The sequence below is a fragment of the Alternaria ethzedia genome (genome assembly GCF_023757985.1).
Source record: "Alternaria ethzedia strain BMP 0044 chromosome Unknown scaffold_22, whole genome shotgun sequence".
Lineage (NCBI taxonomy): Eukaryota > Fungi > Ascomycota > Dothideomycetes > Pleosporales > Pleosporaceae > Alternaria > Alternaria ethzedia.
This window is the reverse complement of record NW_026056215.1, coordinates 275,548-293,738: the sequence shown is the minus strand read 5'-3', so window position 1 is coordinate 293,738 and position 18,191 is coordinate 275,548. Positions and strand designations below refer to the sequence as shown.

Below are 18,191 nucleotides of genomic sequence, written 5' to 3'. Positions count from 1 at the left end.
ATAGTGATCCAGCAGAGGCTGTGGTGGGTTCAAGTTTTCGATAAACTTTCGGATTTGATCTTTCTGTGAAGGATGGCAGGAGTAACCGAGTTTTTCGAATATGAATTTGACAGGCGTGCAGCCCTTGGGGGAGCATGCACAAGTGCAATTATCGTAGGGTATCCCGAGCTTCTTTTGTATCGATTCGATGTAGTGTTTTCCCATGCTGAATGTGTATTCCGGTCTCGCCTCGTGAAGACGCATGCTCTTTGCGTAAAGATGAAGGCCAGTCAAATGAGTTTCCGTGTGCCTGCAATCTAACGCCACCCCCCTGCTCTCAAACCAATCTAGCATCTCAAAGTTATGATAGAACCAACTTTGCAAAAACGGTGTCCACCCGTGCTTATCGGGTTTGTCGATGTCGTGAAATCCAGCACACAATAGTCCGTCTGCTGCATCCGGTGTCATGTGAGCCTTGGCATAGCCGGTTGCAGTGGAATCATACAACCCCTTACCATCGAGCTCGAGAGCCGGAGGGACATCGATCCCGTGACACAGAAGCCTTTCGACGATCGACGGCGCATGGTGTTCCTGTAGCCCGTTGGGCGCTAATCCAAGCTTGTCAAAAACCGATGGTGGCAAACACAGGTTGGCCAGATCAATAAGACGAGTATGTCGATCAGTTAGCGCTCGGGTGAGATGAAAAAGTATGTCTGATCTTTGTTCTTCGTTCTGCAAGCTTAGCGCATATTGAAACAGGCTGTAGTCTTGTGCTGAAGTAAAGAGCCCGCAGTCTGCGTTGAGCAAGCATCGGACAGAATCGATCATCCCTAGAGCCACGGCAAGATGTACAGGTCGCCGACCATAGTTGTCTTCAATGTTCAGATCCACACCTCTTTCCACTAGCATCCTCAGTCCGGTTGGCCATAAGACGGCGAAATGGATCGGCGCAAGACCATTGATCGGTGATTTACGGTTCAAAACCGATAGCTTAGTCTTTTTAATCATGCGGTAGAAATGCTCCTCCTGCTGTTGCAGAATGGTTGGCACAAAATCGCCCAAGTCCATGACTAAAATGAATGATCAATAGGAGTTTATTTCGAACAAACTAAGCCACTTACTATCGATTTGATCTTCAAACAAGCTTAGTTGTGTGATATCCCGGCGAAACCCAGTACATCTATCACCTGCGGATCTGGAACCTATAAAAGGTTTCGATGTGTGTCCCTCAGCCTTTACGAGTAGTTCAAGGATGGTCTGGAGTGTTTTGGGCGCCACAGCACCGGAGAATGAAAGGAAATACATTGGGTCCATGAGTTGATCACATGTGGTCCCCCCATGGTGCCTTGTATCACCGAATGTAAAGGACAGCTTGGCGTCTCTTATCACGTTGGGATCGGCACCTTTGTCCAACAAGAGTTGAAGAAGAGCCGCGAATTCCGGAACGCATGAAGAACCATTATATCCATCATGCATAGTGAAAAGCCGAACGATTTCCTGGCAAATGCTCGTTAAATCATGTGTCTGCCACTCAACTGTAAAGACTTACGTTCAAGACGGTGCGGCCATCGCTGTCTACGTCGAGGGCTGAAGCTTCTCCGTCGTCGAGTATCCGTTGCAGAGTGTTGTGGAGCTGAGCCACAACGTGAGGGTGACGACAAGTGCGTTGAGAGTTTTCAAGCTCACTGAGCTCGTTGTCAGTGTTCGCGATCGCAAGAAATGCAGGTGACGTCTGCGAATCAACAAGTCGGCTTGTACCGATTACGATTGGACTGACTGAGAATTGATTCATAGTTGACCAGTTCCTTACCCGAGTACCAAAGTCGATGGTATGGTAAAGAAGCCACGAAGGAGGAACAATCTGCATGGTAACCTCAAGGCTTTGCTCCGCTTTTCGGTAATCCGGACAGTATGAGAAGTGTTGCGTCCGGAAAGTTCGTGTGAATCGAAGTATTGATAATGGCTGCCAGCGACGCGCAGTACCAACAGTACGGCATTTGCATCTTTGTGCTCTACGACCATGAATCACCGTGGTTCGCTGTACTCGTTGGCTTATCGGGAAGCCGTCATACATGTGGTCCGTGACGTAGCCGGGCTGTGCGTGGGGATTGTGTTTGCCTGGGCTCACAGTCAACTTTTCGATGGCTGCGATAATCTGCTCTGTATTCGCCAATATCATTGCCGTGCTCTGGTGACTCGACTCCCTTGTCAATACATCCGCATCGTATCCTCTTAGGAGGCGTTGGGTATCGTGTAAGATGTGTTCCGTTGTGATGGATGTGGTTGCTATGGTTCGGTCGATCTGTTCGATGTGAGGAAGCAGCTGTGCTGTGTTTGTTGCCATACTGTTCGTGGTGTTATCCACTGTCTTGACCAGCGTCAGCGTATCGCCAACGTCAAGCCGCGTCTGGTCTGTGGTCGCCGCGATACTTGATATGAGCTTGCTGTATGCTAGTCAGTACAGTGGCATTCCATAAGCCGGCCGGCCAGATTCTGCATGGCTAGGACTCCACTTACAGATTCGCTGCTTCCAGCCACAAGGAGAGGGTGCTCTTCTTCTGTTCAAGTCGATCACATATGCTTGCCACCTCTTCTTTCTTACGGACAGAGCACATAGCATCCCAGCCTCGTCGCAACACACCATCATTCTTACGGCCGAGCAGACCTTCCAGCGTCTTACATAACTCTTCAGCGAGATCGATGTACTCAGCTAGAGGCGTGTCAAACGTCGAGGACGCTACTGCCGTCGCGAAACCAGGCAGGCGGTGGTTCTGAATCTGTTGCGCGATCTCGATTTGCTGACGTAGGTCGGTCTGCAGCTGAACAAAACGCCGCGGTACATTGCGCACATCTGAGCAGAAGCGTTCGAGACAGGATGAAAGGCGGAGAGCTACGTCCACGAACTGGACAACAGCGGCGACGGCGCCCACGACCTCCGCCATCTGAGGAATTGCGATGAGAAGGGTGAGTGTCAGCCGCGGGGAATGGGCTCATATGCATAAGCACGGCTGACTTAGCTCATTCTGAGCGAATAGAATGGGTGCATGATCATGTTCATGGTGTTGGCGAGGCTGAGCTTCAGCCTTGCAACCAGATTGATGAAGGCGATGAACTCGAGTCAGGGTTTCGTCGTGAGTTAGATGTCATACATGGTTAATTCAGAGGTGCCGGGCCGTGACTGGTATTTGATGTGGATTGTTCACATCATTGTCGTAGTGAAAGTCAAAGTGAAGGCAAGCGTAGATGAGATGGATGGCAGCTGCTGGACCCTGACGCTAGCGGTCACTCGCGGTTAGCGCCACATTCATCGGAATCGCCTTCCGAGACGGCGCGGCGACAATCGTAAGCTCTTGGTAGCCTAACCGCCTTCTCGAGGCTTCTGATGCTTGCTCAGCTTCGTTATTACACACTGTCGCCTCCGTATTAGCTCTCTAGCATCTTCTTCACTCAGACATCCACACGTATATCATTCTCATAGCCACCGCAACTATGGCAGCCAACGAATCAAGCTACACCGAGATGAAGGGCGACTTAGAAGCAATCGGGGCGCATTGCCAGATGGAATACTGCAATGTACTAGACTTCCTGCCGTTCCGCTGCGAGAGTTGTCACGGGTAGGTCCTTACCACATCCCAGGCTACGCGTTCCACGCGTCCACGGTACCTACACAACATACACCATCATACTAACAACCACTCCAGGAAATTCTGCCTCGACCACCGCACCGAATACGCACACAAATGCCCTAAAGAAGGCGAATGGGCGCGACAAAAAGCCAAAAACGCCCAAAACACCACCCCCTCCGCCCCCAAACCCAGCGTCTACAACCACGACTCACAATGCGCCGACCCCTCCTGCAAGACCTTCATCGACACCGCACGCGCGCAAGGCGTCCACTGTCCCCGCTGTAACAGACGATACTGTCTCAAACACCGCTTTGAAGAAGACCACTCCTGCTCCACCTTAACACCCCTCGGCGCGCGCCCCCAGAACTATGTCCAAGCACGCACGCAAACCGCTCTCACTCGGCTAAAAGCATGGGCAGAGCAAAAGAAGAAAGATGATGAGAAACGGCGCTCTTCATCCAAGAAAACAGGCGGTTTCCTCGGCCTAGGCAAATCCTCTTCCTCCGCCGCATCCTCCGCGCAAGCCGAACTCAACGCCCTCAAACGCGTCGCCAAAGGCGAGGCCAGCATCCCCGCCGAGAAACGCATATACCTACACGTCGAAGCCTCGGCCGACACCACAAAAGCGAAATACCCCACGGGGAAATTCTTCTACAATAAAGAGTGGACTGTAGGACGTGTACTGGATATGGCAGCGAAAGCGCTGCAGGTGCAGAATGTGAATAACCGGGGTGGGGGCGAAGAGGAGAAGTTACGGGTTTTCCATGTTGAGGGGGGACGGCTGCTCAAGTTTAGTGAGAAGATTGGGGAGCCGTGTCAGAATGGGAATATGATTGTGCTGTTGAGAGGGGTGGGGAGTGGGGAGGCGCCGGATTTGATTGATTTGTAGATGGGAGGGGGGAGTGGGAGCATTGCATGGCATGGCGTTTTGTGGATGTGTTTTTGCGCTGGAGATACCCTGGTGCTTATGGTGGCATGATTGAATGAATGGATGAGTGATTGTATATCTAAAGACAGCGTGCATATCTCATGTAAGTCGTGATTCAGTATGTCAACTTCCCTTGAGCAAGGAACAACGAGCCCGTCCCAGCTACTCATGAACACAGACGTAGGCTTGATACGATCATTATATTTAGATTTATCCTAATTCGGTACTGATACAGCACTAAGTGGGCGTCGAGCACTTCGAACGCCGGTGCTATCTCCCGTCGCTTGTAGATGCAGAAACCCCAATGTAAACGCCAATCGCAACGCTGTATCGCATGAACCATGCCCTTGGTATATACCCATTGCCCTCTCTGCTTGTGTGCTTGATCGCCTCGAGCCATACGGTCAGCACACGCCGGTGTGGGATGCTTCTGACCTTCCTGGGCGCGTCCCAGTCTCCGCGGCGGAGGTGTATCGTTCGCATCCGTAATGGGGTTTGTGTCGTCGCGCGACGAACGTCACTGTCTGGATCGAATATCGCTCGACGTATGTATCGCAGCACGTATCCATCTCTTGCCACTATTCTTCACCCATTCAGTCGTCCTCGTGCTCCTTATTACTGCACTTCAACCCATGTATCTTTGTCCCCCAACCCACACTCCCGAGGTTATTCGCGCCATCGGAAATAGCGAGGAACTGATCCATGTTTTCGTCGCCGCTGCAGTCGTAATTGCTGTGGTATTATTAGCTGCCACCCTCCAAAACCCGATACAACACAGTAAACTTACTCATAAAACCGACAGCTCCAGTAATCATCCCTATCCAACACAGCCTTGACGTCGTGTCCGCCTACTAAGATACTTTGTACGCGCCCATCGATGCTGTATCCCCTACGTTAGCTTGAGTCCCCAAATGACGCGCGGAAAGACGGGTGTGGTGTGCGCAACATACAGATTATTATCCAGCGAGAGACACTGGTTATTATACGCGTCAACACTGACTTCGCTCAGAAACGAGGGTGCGGCAAAGAGCTGCACTTTGATCTTTGTGCCGCTGATGGTGTCGTCGGCTAGGACTGTGCCTGTCCATGCCGACAGCAAAAGCAGTGTAGACACGGGAACGAGGCGGCTACTGGGCTTCATATCGGCGGCATGCGATGCGTCCGAGGAGTCGCGCAGCGGGTGGTCGTAGGAAGGCGCGCGGTGAGGGCACGGTGGTCGGGGTAAAGCGTGAGGGACGGCGTGCGACCGGCGATGAGGAAAGGATGAAGTCGGTGGTGGATGACGGCAGGTGTGTGGGTCGGGGGTCAGGTGGGCGATGTGGTTGGGCGGAGTGGGAGGGATGCACCGCCTCCTCATTGCCGTTATGACCGCACGGACGTTTGCGACGGGATCGTGACTGCCAATCTCCCTATAACCTCTGCATACATAGCTTGTCTTCACGATGCGGCAATGCGAATGCGCGATATATGTCGTCTCGGTGCTAGACAGACTGCGAGCTTGTGCGATTAAACGGTGCGTATATGGCTAAAGGCTGCGTGTGCTAGTTCTCGAGTCCGGCTTCGCGACTTGACGTCACATGCTATTCCACAACAATATTGCGCCTATATAGCTAGGACGACTTCGGGCCCGATCGTGTTCACTAAGAAGGGATCGAGGGTCTAGGGCTATCACCCCGATGTCCTTATCGCATGCTGTTTATCGCGAGAACTACAAGGCGGTAAATGTGCAGACATGTCGCAGAGCGTTCGATTCTGAAAATGCGGTTTCGACTACCCCGGTACAATGAGTTCCCGAGGGATTGGAGCAGGAGATCGAGCGGACGGTGCTCGCTGTGAAGACGGTATACGAGTAGTCGTTGCTATCATTTCATTATATCTTTTATGCAGTCTAAATGACGATCAGGATTACTGACACACCAATCTAAAACACATTCCTCGTACTGGTGACCTCGAAATCTGTAGTCACCATTACATTATCTTTCCCATCTTGCAAGCGTGACCCATCAGTGGTTCCAGTTGGTGTAGGGCTAGCCTTTCGGTCCAGAAAAGTCAACTCCATTTCATCGTCCATAGTGCCGCCCTGAATGTTCGAGCTGTGCCCGTTGAAGTTGATACCTTTGCTACCAATCGTTTTGCCAGAGCCAGCTTGCAGATAGCCTGAGTTGCTGCGGTTGGATGAGGTAGCGGGTGTAGGTTTGATGATGAGTGCCTTCAAGGACGGGAGCGAGACGACGATGACGGCTGTGCACATCTCGGCCGTGCACCAAAGGTCTGGGGGCTGTTAGTGGAGGATTGGGGAGGGGAGATGGGAAGGGTGACGTACTGCCGTCGGCGTCGGCGATGTCGTAGTCCATGTTGTAGACGATGAAACGGGCGAGACTGATTGCCATGGTGATGGCGCCTAGAGAGAAGATTCCGACCAGGCCGACCTTTTGTCTTCTACGCAGCTTCAAGCAGTTGAAGATGAAGAATGGCAGGCCGAACACTGGGGACAGCGTTAGCTCATAATTTGCAAGGTGAATTCGGGCTACTTACGCAGCAGATCGGTGCCAAAGTTGAGTGTCCAGTTGACCACCAGATTGGAGTACGTGTTCCATGTTGAGTTGAGCTGGTTCTCGATAGACCTTTTGAAAAGTAGATGTTAGCCAAGGAACCACTTGATCGAAGTAAGGGGAAAGGTCGTACCAGTTGTCGGAGATATTTGGCGCGAGAAGAGTATCGCACAGTATGCTCGCAACGAAGCAGGCGATCACGATCGCAGTAGTGGCATAGACTGCGTAACGAAGACGTCTGAAGCCTTGCGGGATCAACCACCAGTAGAAAGCCACCAGCGAAACTTTGGGGAAGTACAACCCCGTGTCGAAGAAGTAGATAGACACGAATACGACCTAGCAGCAAACATCTGTCAGCTCACTCTTCTCGTTGCGTATCTTAAAGGTCATGTTTTTTTTTGACGTACCTTCAGGTATTCGACAGAGTCGCTCCTTGTCTCCTCGTCCAGAGGATGATCAATCAAGATATAAAGCGCTCTCGTGGAACAAGCAAACCATCCAAGCGCGCAGATGAATCCTCCCCATACGAGGTAGTCGGGTAGAGTCAACGAACGGTGCTCCATACAAAGACGGACCCAACATCTTAGGATCGTAACACCCAGTGCCAACACGAGGAGTATCCCCTGGATGACCTGTGGATGTGAGTGAGACTTCAAATCATTCGGACTCGCGTAGTTCTTACGATAGAAGTGACTATCTCCATCGCGGCAACATACACACACACAGTATGTGTGGCCGGTGGAGTTTAAGTTCGCCCCAATGGCAACAAACGGAGAGAAGTGGTGAGTGAGGTCAAGTGCGAACTCTACTTGGGGTTGTTTGACATCTTGACACCTGCATATAGCGGGCAGCGCGAAGCCTAGGGTCAGGGTAGGTTAAAAGGGAGTGGTATGATCCGGCGTCTTGTGCTACACGTCGGAATCATGAGTCGCATAGTTCCAGGCGGCTGGTAGCGTCTGTCCCGTGCTGATCAGTAGTCGATCAACCGGCTCCGCGGCCACTGCGGGTGAGACGAACCCTTTTTTCCTTTTGCTTAACGGGCATGAGAAGCTTCGGTATTCTGCGAATACGAGCTTCGCACTGACGTGACAACGTTGCCCGAACGTCATGAGGTTATCGCAACGTTTGTACGCGCAAGATAGATAGCAGGTATCAACATGCCTCACTCTTATGGCGCCGCGTCTCGGACGTGAGCGGGAACATTCCCCGTCCCGTCCATAATTTATCTTAATCTTGCCGCGAGTTGTACAGTCTCTGTCGTTGGGCAGGCATTATGCATACACGGAACTGACAGAGGGAGCTGAGCAAACAGTGAAACACCAGTACCATACCAACACAACACTAGAAGAAGCCAAAGCAGCTCGAGAACTTCTGAGCCGCGAATCGGGACTCTCGAATTCACAGATAACGTGGTAAGCTAATTGCGGGCGCCGTCACGAAGTGCTTGAGTCCATCAGTGTCCTTGGTTGAGCTTGTCGCGGAGCTACCGCACGCTACAGAGTCTTTCTGGGATATCCTCGTGGCTTCTGCCCAGCCGGTCCAGTTTTGCGTTGAGACAGCCTCGTGGCGATGGACGACGCACGCTTGACTCGCGGCAGGGTCAGATAGCAGTCCAACGACTTGGCGATTTCGCGGGGTTGTCTCCGATCAGCATGCAATCCCTCGGAGTGGTCGCGGTCGACTTTCCCTCGACGTTGTCGGTCCTTCTTCACTCATGAAGCGACTGGGAACCTGCGTGCGCGTCTGACACGCCGTAGGCTAAATGTCTTTATTTTGCGATCGAAGGCGTTCCGTAGCGCCGTGGTGGATTCCTTGTTTCTCCAAAAGCCCCGACCCTAGATTCCACAATCATCGCGCACTGATCTACAGATCTCTGTGGAGTGGGCCAACGGACCCGTGGAGATGGCCTGGATCAGAGGTCGAGGGTACAGTACCCTTGGCAAAATCAGCGTCTGGCGTCGCAGCCATGCTCCGACCCTCCAGGGGCTCTACGCTAGAGGGGAATGACGCGACATCAGCAAACCTTATACAGTAGGGCCAACTGTGCCACTTTGATATCTAGATCATGTCAATAGGCTTACAGATTTCCAGATAAATGAGCTTGGTATGGAGCGCGAGATTTCTCGGCACAAGATATCTCGGCAAAGTCAAGAACATGATGCGCGACTCTTGATCGCGCCATTCTGGTAACTCGCCTTGAGAGGGGAGCGCAAACTGGTGACGCTCGTATATCCTCCTTGGGGACAAGATAAGATCCAGGTATCGTCGCGATGTAAGAGCAGGATGTGGTAGAAAGCGGTCCAACCCAGCCCGTCACGCAATGCAGGCCATCGCAGCTTCCTAGCTTAAGACGACGACGGGCTGATTTCATCAAGAGGATTCGAGCAGTTCAAAGGTAGCTCTTTTCAACCATGGGAGCCGATAGGAGACGTTCGATGCGATACAGAAAAGATGGCGGTGGTCCTGGTGTCCTGGAGATTATGGACGGCATGGCTTTGGTGATGGTGGCACGCACGAAAGACCTGGTCAAAGCTCCTTGCTGAGTAACTGCACCCGTGCACTCGTCCCGATTCATCCCTCCTCAGCGGAAGGGACCATCATAGGGCTTCCAGCATGTACAATGTCACTGAGGCTCTCTTCGCCGATATATCTTCACTGCCTCAGAATTGAGCCGCCCTCGAGACGCCCTTGTCGTGGCTGCGTCACCGCTTCGTTGCTTCCTGCTACTTGGTCCGACCCTCCCGCAATGCCGGTCCCCTTAGCAGCCGCACCGCAATGGTGTATACGACAATAGCAACGAGGCTCGCGCTCGCCCACGTCCCGTAAGACTGAAAGTATGTGAGGTCCCTCTGCTTGTAGCCAGCAATTTGCATCGACGTCGTTCGCAAAAGCCCGCTGAGAGAGCCAATGACCAGATAGTCCTTCAGACCAACATTGGCAAGATCCATCTTCAATGCGCGCTGATATGGTGGAAAGGAACGCGTTGATGGAGGATGGGTAATCAATTAACGACTCAGCAGTGGCTTGGAAGGTTCTGATGACAAAATTTTCCGCGGCTATGGCATCTAAACGATCGAGATAAGAGTGGTGGATGTAGGCTTCGGGATTTGGGTTCTCCATGCAGGGCTGAGGCACTCCTAGCTTGGCAACCTGAGAACAAAGAAACACCCACCGATCACTTTTCATATCGGCGCTACGGCATGTTGACAATGCTCCCCACGACAAGAGAGAAGTTCACAAACGACGAGCGGCGGAACAGAACGTTGACGCGACATCTATGGCAGCCGAATTGAGAGCATCCCGAAGTTCTCCGCCCACGTGCTGCGTTCACGAACCTAATTCGCTTATACCGCATGCTCATCTCGTACTTCCAGCCAAAGTCCTTCAGAGGCTGCGATGAACGCCCCTTTGCGGCCATGATCCCTGTGTTGGACGGCTTTCCGTGCGCCGGCACCACAGCCCGCCTGCGCCTTTGTCAGGGTCTCGGAAGCCAGTCTTCCACCCGGTAGGAATGAACGCCTGAAATGTCACTTCTAGTGACAAGGCTGGATTAAAGCATGCTGACAAGCAATCAAACATCAATGCCGGGAACACTTTTACCCCGCGCTCTCCTAGCATCCCTCACCACCTGGCAGCGCTTCATCGCAGCCAATACAGCTACATCAATCTCGAACAAAGAGCTTAAGAAACAATGGCGGTGCAACAAGAAGAGCAGCGATATGCAGACGGCTTTGCTGAGTACGGCAACTTCTATGGCGGAGCATCCTTCGAATACCTTGCGCCCCACCCGTCGATATCTCCAACAATAACAGGGAAGGCTGACGAGAATGTCACTTATCTGAACCATACTCACAGAGTCTCGCAACAGCGGCAGGAGGCAGCAAGTCCTCCGTTGGCATCTTCCATTACTGGGTCTGGGGCCAGTATCGCTATGCAGCCACTCACAGCCGATGGCATATCTCTCGAGTCTGGCAACGTCTTCTCACCAATGCGCGAAGGACCACTACTATCGCATAACCCTCAAATGGAGCCCTTTTCCGAGCCACCAACCGATGGATCCTCCCGACCTCCAGGAAGCGAAGGCTCGCAAGCTGTTCGGCCACAATTCCCACAACGCGCGTCGAAGTCTTCTCCACCACAGCCTTTACGATTTCTGAGACATGCATCAACAGTCCCTTCTACTCCTCCGATGTCCTGGGGAAGCAGCGATATCACTGAAGATGGTCTGTCAGACAGGATACAATCCATGTATATCGCTTTTGATCATCCTTCGCCTTCCACTTCGACACCACAGCCACTGAAGGTCGTCCATGGCATCTCTGAGCGCGTGAGCACTGGCTACATGGCGAATGGTAATCGCAGCTCTAGTATGGGCTCATCCGTATTGCCAGATATACCTGGCGGTCTAGATCAGTCATCACGAAGAAATATCTCTATATCCACCACGCAAAGTATAGAGAGTGAGGCATCCGACATGAGTCTCAGCGATGCTCGAGCTGAGATACTGCGCAGACTGAGCAGGAAGGAGCCGCCATCAGACCGGAAGGGTGCATCTCCTTTCAAGAAGAGCTTCCTACTCAAAAGAGCGGCTACTACGCCAAATCCAGCTAGTAGTCCATCGCAAAACGACCTGACCGATATCCTCGAAGAAGCTGCTGCAGAGGGTAGTATTTCACTGGTCAGGGCAGTCATCAGTATGGGAGCTGATCCTATTTATCGATCAACTGGTAAATTGAAGAAAGTGAAGCACGAGGCCTTAGCGAAAGCTACCATGAACGGACGAGCCAGAGTGGTCGACTATCTCTTGAGAGAGGGTGCCACTTACGGAGAGGCAACGAAAAGAGAAGACTACACTCCAATGGATCGCGCGCTCTTGGCGGCTGCCTATAAGGGACACGCAGACCTCATCGATTGTCTTGTACATCATGGCGCAAACCCAATGGTCGAGCAATGGCCAAGAGAGATGTATGACGCGCAGCACTATTGGAACGAAGTACAGGTTCGCGTTACGAAGACTAGCTTCCTTGATGGCCTATCGAAATGGAAGAATGTCGATCGCGGTATGAGTACCCTGAAACTCGTCATGCAACATCAAAACTTCGATCCCACAGCCTTCGTTGCCGGGGCATTCGACAACAAGAGCGAAACAAAGAACGCTGGTGTCACAAATCGCCCGTGGCAGACGACGTACGAGTACTCTGTTCTGTCTTGCTTCATCCGTGCCGGATGGGCAGATGCGGTGGAAGAGATGTTAAGCATGAAAGGCATGCCGAGGGACTACGAGAAAGAAGACGATGTTTTGTTGCATCAAGAAAAGCTTACAAGACTCGTATCACCAATTAACGCATTGACGAAAGAAACCTGGGAGAAGCGACCGGAAGACGCACTTCGTATACTAAGGCTACTGATCGACAGAGGCTTCAATCTATGTCTCACGCAACGGACAGCCACAGATCTGGGCCCAAGGACAGCGCTTAGCCGTGCGATCTCAGCAGACGCTGCACAGGCGGTCGAACTCATCCTGCAGACCAAAGGCAGTTTGCTACGAGAGGAAATCTCCTTCCGACGAAACAAAAAGGAGACCAAAGCTTTACCACTCGCCACTGCTCTCTCACTGGACTCGCTGGAAACAGCTCGCGTACTTCTCAGAGCAGGCGCACATCCCCGCGACCCAGCTTTCGAAAATATGAATGTACTGCAATTCGCGGCGTACCAAAACAGTCCGACCAACACTACAATGCTCGAAGAGATGATCGGCCTCGCCCCAGAACTAACATACGACGCCTTGAGCTACGCCATAAAGGGCTCCAATAAAGATGCAGTGCGCGTCCTTCTCAACGCCATCTCTGCAGCAGCCCTGCGCGAACAAATCGCCGCTCTACCACCCATATACGACATGCTCCTCCACTGCACTCCCCCCACCAAACCAGAAGTTCAAACCCAGTATCTTGAGCTCATCGACATGGTGATCCAATGGGATGTCGGATATGCGTTGCAGCGACCCAGGCTTTCGGCGATTTTGTCGGCGATTCGCAAAGACAACTACATCGGTATGGAGAAGTTACTCCAGAACAGCGTGGTGGACGGCAGGAGTTTGGTCTTGAACAGCAAGGCGCAGCCGTGCGGCGAGTTGGGAACATGGACTATGCTCGAGTGCTGCGAGTTGACGGATAGGAGTTCGGAGTGGTTGGGTTTGCTGAGGAGTTATGGGGCGCCGCTGTATCATTGATACTTACTGATATCCTGCGTGAAATGCCGAATAGCTGCTTCAACCTCGGGCTTCCGTCCCCATTTCCCCTTGTACTTGCCACCTTGCTGCTTAATCCTCTCTCTCTTCGTTTCAGCAACCCATTCTCCGCGGAACCTCTGTCTGGGCTTTGCTTCTCCCTCTTGTGCCATCTTCCTCTTCGTGCTTCCTTCCCGTCCGTTGACATGTCCTTGGTTAACTGGATTGGCCGCGACCCATTCCTCGAGCTGCGGTCTGAGCTTGGGGCCCCAGACATGTTCACCAGCATCCAGATCATCATACGGGATCGCAGGGGTATCCTCCGGGAACGGAGAAGGCTGGAGCACGAAATTGGCTTGCACTTCGCGCTGAAGCGCGACCATGTGCGAAACGGTACCGCAAGCGACACCCAGATCGTGCGCAAAGCTGCGAACGTAAAAGCCAGAACACACCGTCAATCTGATCCGTACTGCAGGTGCTGGAGCCGGTTCCTCCTCGCCGGGGAAGGCGAAGTAATGCTGACCCGCATCATACCATTCCAGTAGATCACACCTCTTCACTTGCATCTCCCTACTTTCCAACGCTCGAGGCAACTCCTTGCCCTGTCGCACATACTCGCAAGCCTTGATGCCGTTGATCTTCAGCGCTGAGTACACCGGTGGGACCTGCTGGATGGTTCCTAGAAAGTTGGGCAGTTGTTCCTCGACAAGCTGACGAGTCACGTGCGAGGCGTCTGCTCTTGTCCTCATAGTTCCAGTACAGTCGTAGCTGTCGGTACTCATACCGAATAGAATGGTGGTGTCGTAGCTTTTGTCACATGCTAGGTACTGTGAGAGCGATCTTGTGCCACGCCCGATTCCTACGATGAGCACGCCGGAGGCAAGGGGATCGAGCGTGCCGCCATGACCTAGGCGGAATACTTGGTCGGAGGATTTGCTAGTGCGTTTTGGTTGGTGCTTGCGAAGTGGCGCAAAGGTAGCGGATGAAGCGAATGTTGACTGGAGTTTGAGAAGTACGTCTGCTGAAGAGACATTCGCAGGCTTCACCACGGCTATACAGAATCAGCAACCAGGTGTGAATGGGAAACGATTGGGCTACCCACCGAAAACACCTTCTAGCACTTTCTCGTGTTGCTCCACGATGGCTTTGTCGTTCTCGTCTTCCATGGTGTTGCAGGTCACGTTATGTCGCGTCGTGAACTTCCGGTCCTGTTGCGCTAGAGGGAAGAATTGTCTAGATCGCGGGGCTAGCGCGTTCTGAAGTTTGCCCCACCTCACGCCCTACGCCTTGCATGCCTCGCAATATCTAGCAGTCGGCCAGAGACAGCCCGAGCTTCTTTGCGGTGTACTGCATTCGCTTGCTAACCTAGATCTATACGCGATCACTTGGTAAAGGTTGCATCGGTAGCGGCGCCGACTTCGGGCTGACGCCTTCATCCTACATCCATTTCCAGCCATCGTCGTCATTGCCAAAACAACACCCGCGACTTCTGGAGCCATGGATCATCAACAAGTGAACAACTGGAACTTCCAATCATGGAACGAAGATACGATCGACCCTTCATGGTTCGACAACTTCCTCGCTACAGATGTCGGCCAGGGTGCGACTAACGCTGCACCTGATGCTCCTGCCGCATTCAGCATCGACGACGACTTGGCAATCGACCCAAACTTCCAAGACTTTACGTTGGAAGACACATTGCAACCATTGAGTGGTATGACTTCACCAAGTTATCCATTCGACGCGTACCAGCCGACTGAGTTTCACGAGCGCCCACAACCGCAGCGTCATCACACACTCCCCCGCCGTCGAAGCAAGTACTTTAAGCGAAGATCAACGGGCACTGTCAGCCCGATGGTGATACCGAGTGGAAGTCCTCGACACGAAGAGGGTCAGTCACTGGCCATTCAGCGCTGGCGGAACTCGCCGCCTGAAGACGAGGCCGCATCTCTGTCGGCCATCTACCATGCCTTGGAGGACAGACCCATAGGCCATTCACCACGTATCAGTCGGCCTTCCAGCGGCGATGCCTTCCGCAAGTATCGCGGCCCTTCCTCTACCACAAGTCTCGATAGCGCCGCAAGCGAATCCTCATTACGATCCGCGAATTCGAGCCGTTCCGCTACGTCGCAATCGAAGCGTCGCAGTCAAGCCAAGACAAGAAGCAAGGGAAGAGTCAGGGGCAATATGCTGGACCCTGATCGTATATTCAAATGTACTTTCTGCTGCGACACCTTCAAGCACAAGTACGACTGGAAGCGACACGAGATATCGCTGCATCTAAACCTCGAAAGCTGGATGTGCACGCCACACGGAGCTTCTGTGGTGCTACCTCTTACGGGTAGAGTACACTGCGCCTACTGTAGTGCACTGGATCCAACACCCCAGCATCTGCAGAAACACAATCATGCGGCATGCACGGACGGCAATAACAGCCCGCGTATTTTCCACCGCAAAGATCACCTCACACAGCACCTTCGTCTAGTCCACGGACTGGAAACACTACCTCTCATCGACGACTGGAAACTTGAGACTCTGCCAGTAAAATGTCGCTGTGGTATATGCAACACCAATCTAAGTAGCTGGGATGAGAGAGCAGACCACCTCGCCGCACATTTCAAAGAGGGCAAAACCATGGCCGATTGGAAAGGGGATCACGATTTCGAACCAGCTGTCGCTGCCCGTGTCATCAACGCGTTTCCGCCCTACCTACTTGCCGAACAAGCGAAGACCGTTGTACCCTTCTCTGCCACGAACCCCGGATCCATCGACCATACAAAGCAGATGATATCGCAGATCCAACGGGAAGAGTTTCAACGGGAAGAAGAGCCAGTACAGGAGTCGCCGAAAGAAGTCACTCAGACACCTGACCATCAAGCTTTTGAAGATTCTTTAGAGGCTCTTCGAAACCTTTCTACGCAGCACGACTATGACTTCGCAAAGGTTCTGACGCGCCATCTTAGTCGCTTTGCGAGACAGCAGATGTTGTCGGGTATTATACCGACGGATGAGATGTTTCAACGCGAGTCGCGGAGGTTGTTATACCAAGATGCGGATGATGCGGTGAGGAAGCGAAACGATCCATTATATACCAGACAAATGCTAACATCTACGATAGTGGAACCAAACAGTAGCAGACAACCCGAACTGGTTACAAGACTTCCGCCGTCGTAGTGGGCTCGAAGGAAGTCCTAGCACATGATATCAATGCCACCTCAGCGCGATACCCAACAATTCCTCTACCTGTTCTTTAAACTCTTCGTATGACATATCGCGATCTCGAGATATTACGCCCGCCTCCCATCAGATGGTACCACCTTGTAGAGTCACTAGGTCTTTGAGGTAAGACAGATCAATGCTGCTCACCTCCCCGGCTGCCTCGAAGAAGCGCAAGGCGCGATTACCAGTCCAGCTTGGATTCTCGTCGCCTACACCGCTGTGAGCTTTTCTGCGATAGCTAAGACGCCATCCAAGGAATTGATCTTACCAATCCAGTGCCCAGCCTTTGGAATTAACTCAGCGACAACATCATCGCCAACCTGTAACCAAACTTCTTCCAAGAGCGATACAGGCCCAAAGCTCGCCTCACCACCCAGCGCCAACAACGGCATCTGCAACCTATGCCCACTGCTAAACACGGAAGTAAAGTACGCTTCATCCTCCCACGCCGCCGCGAAGTATTCCATACCGCTCCTCAGAAATCCCGGTTTCGAAATCTCATTCGTATACCGCTGCAGATGGTCTTCACTCACCGCCGCCGTACCGGAATAACTCGCGTGAAAGAAATACCAGCTCAACATCTGTTTCTCGCGATCTCGAATGAAGAATTCGGCTGCATCGGGCACGGCAAAGAAGGCGAGCTGCCAGTTCTGGTACAAGCTGGGACTCTGAACGGTCAAAGGGTAGCCGTAGCCGGGGAGAACGTATTCAGCGAGGATAATGGCTTTGACAAGCGAAGGATGTTCAATGGCGAGTGAAGTCGCTAGTCCTACACCCTTATCGTGCGCGAAGACATATGTGGATGAGATGTTGAGGTAGTCTAGAATGGCTTTGAGATCTGCGCCCGCGGCTGCAGCAGTGTAGTTCTTGGAAGTGGGGATGGACGAGTCGCCACATCCGCGGATGTCTGGGGCGATTACCGTGTCTGCTTCCATATTATTATTCGATGCTCTCATCAAGTATGGTGTGCGAAGACATGCAGTTTTGCGCTAGGATGGGTCCGATGGTATGCCACGTCAACGAGTGCTGGGGAAAGCCATGCACGAGCAAGACGGGCGGTCCTTCGCCGTGGTAGCGAAAGTGGATCGAGACATCATCGAGTTGAATGCGTTCGTGTTGCCAGTCGTCAAAATTCGACAATTGCGCGAACGTAAGCTGCGGTATAGCGAATGCAACAGCGCTGATGATGGTAGTGAGCTTCATACTGCAGGGTAGAGAGATCCGCCGTAGGTTACCAGAACACCGTCAACATGCGCAGCTTTATCTATCTTCACATTCCCGCAGTCGTCGATACCTTGAAGGCCATGCATTAGGTCTCATACGCCTTCTTGGCTCGAAGCGCTGTTGCTTTACTGCTCTTTCCTATTGCGCTACTCGGTCGTCTTGGCAGGGCACGAGAAAGCTGACTGAGCTTACACAATGCATCGGACTTAAGCATGTAGCTTAGTAAACAGGATGCGTCGCCAAGTCGGGGCGGGCAAATGTTTGGAAGATGCGCACAGTCGGGGTAATAGTTGGCAGAACTCATGTGTGGTCTACTAGATTTGCTCTAGATGCTCTCTGCCAAGGGCGCCCATGTCTTGTCATACCATGGACGCCGCCACGGAAAGCAACAACCTCATATTGAATGATCTGAAACCCATGAGAGGGTACGGGACTGC

At 52.5% G+C, this 18,191-nt stretch overlaps 8 protein-coding genes across 8 annotated transcripts; 3 read left to right on the top strand and 5 right to left on the bottom strand.

Annotated features, from left to right (window-relative positions):
* Window positions 1-2,492: 2,492 nt before the first annotated feature.
* J4E87_007759 (uncharacterized protein) lies at window positions 2,493-2,921 on the bottom strand (the record flags this gene model as incomplete). The annotated part of the gene is made up of 1 exon (XM_049379352.1): window positions 2,493-2,921. The coding sequence occupies one exon, from the start codon at window positions 2,919-2,921 to the stop codon at window positions 2,493-2,495; it is 429 nt and encodes a 142-aa protein (XP_049230926.1).
* Window positions 2,922-3,468: 547 nt separating this feature from the next.
* J4E87_007758 (uncharacterized protein) lies at window positions 3,469-4,494 on the top strand (the record flags this gene model as incomplete). The annotated part of the gene is made up of 2 exons (XM_049379351.1): window positions 3,469-3,593; window positions 3,681-4,494. 2 exons carry the CDS (start codon window positions 3,469-3,471, stop codon window positions 4,492-4,494), a joined length of 939 nt encoding a protein of 312 aa, XP_049230925.1.
* Window positions 4,495-5,126: 632 nt separating this feature from the next.
* Window positions 5,127-5,674, bottom strand: J4E87_007757 (uncharacterized protein; the record flags this gene model as incomplete). Its single annotated transcript, XM_049379350.1, has 3 exons — window positions 5,127-5,265; window positions 5,321-5,413; window positions 5,484-5,674. The coding sequence occupies 3 exons, from the start codon at window positions 5,672-5,674 to the stop codon at window positions 5,127-5,129; spliced, it is 423 nt and encodes a 140-aa protein (XP_049230924.1).
* A 780-nt stretch (window positions 5,675-6,454) lies between these two features.
* Window positions 6,455-7,788, bottom strand: J4E87_007756 (uncharacterized protein; the record flags this gene model as incomplete). The annotated part of the gene is made up of 6 exons (XM_049379349.1): window positions 6,455-6,804; window positions 6,857-7,018; window positions 7,069-7,157; window positions 7,219-7,421; window positions 7,493-7,717; window positions 7,768-7,788. 6 exons carry the CDS (start codon window positions 7,786-7,788, stop codon window positions 6,455-6,457), a joined length of 1,050 nt encoding a protein of 349 aa, XP_049230923.1.
* A 2,988-nt stretch (window positions 7,789-10,776) lies between these two features.
* J4E87_007755 (uncharacterized protein) lies at window positions 10,777-13,314 on the top strand (the record flags this gene model as incomplete). Its single annotated transcript, XM_049379348.1, has 1 exon — window positions 10,777-13,314. The coding sequence occupies one exon, from the start codon at window positions 10,777-10,779 to the stop codon at window positions 13,312-13,314; it is 2,538 nt and encodes an 845-aa protein (XP_049230922.1).
* A 3-nt stretch (window positions 13,315-13,317) lies between these two features.
* On the bottom strand, window positions 13,318-14,477 carry J4E87_007754 (uncharacterized protein; the record flags this gene model as incomplete). Its single annotated transcript, XM_049379347.1, has 3 exons — window positions 13,318-13,320; window positions 13,359-14,362; window positions 14,414-14,477. 3 exons carry the CDS (start codon window positions 14,475-14,477, stop codon window positions 13,318-13,320), a joined length of 1,071 nt encoding a protein of 356 aa, XP_049230921.1.
* Window positions 14,478-14,808: 331 nt separating this feature from the next.
* J4E87_007753 (uncharacterized protein) lies at window positions 14,809-16,513 on the top strand (the record flags this gene model as incomplete). Its single annotated transcript, XM_049379346.1, has 2 exons — window positions 14,809-16,374; window positions 16,430-16,513. The coding sequence occupies 2 exons, from the start codon at window positions 14,809-14,811 to the stop codon at window positions 16,511-16,513; spliced, it is 1,650 nt and encodes a 549-aa protein (XP_049230920.1).
* A 226-nt stretch (window positions 16,514-16,739) lies between these two features.
* J4E87_007752 (uncharacterized protein) lies at window positions 16,740-17,465 on the bottom strand (the record flags this gene model as incomplete). Its single annotated transcript, XM_049379345.1, has 1 exon — window positions 16,740-17,465. One exon carries the CDS (start codon window positions 17,463-17,465, stop codon window positions 16,740-16,742), a length of 726 nt encoding a protein of 241 aa, XP_049230919.1.
* Window positions 17,466-18,191: the final 726 nt, after the last annotated feature.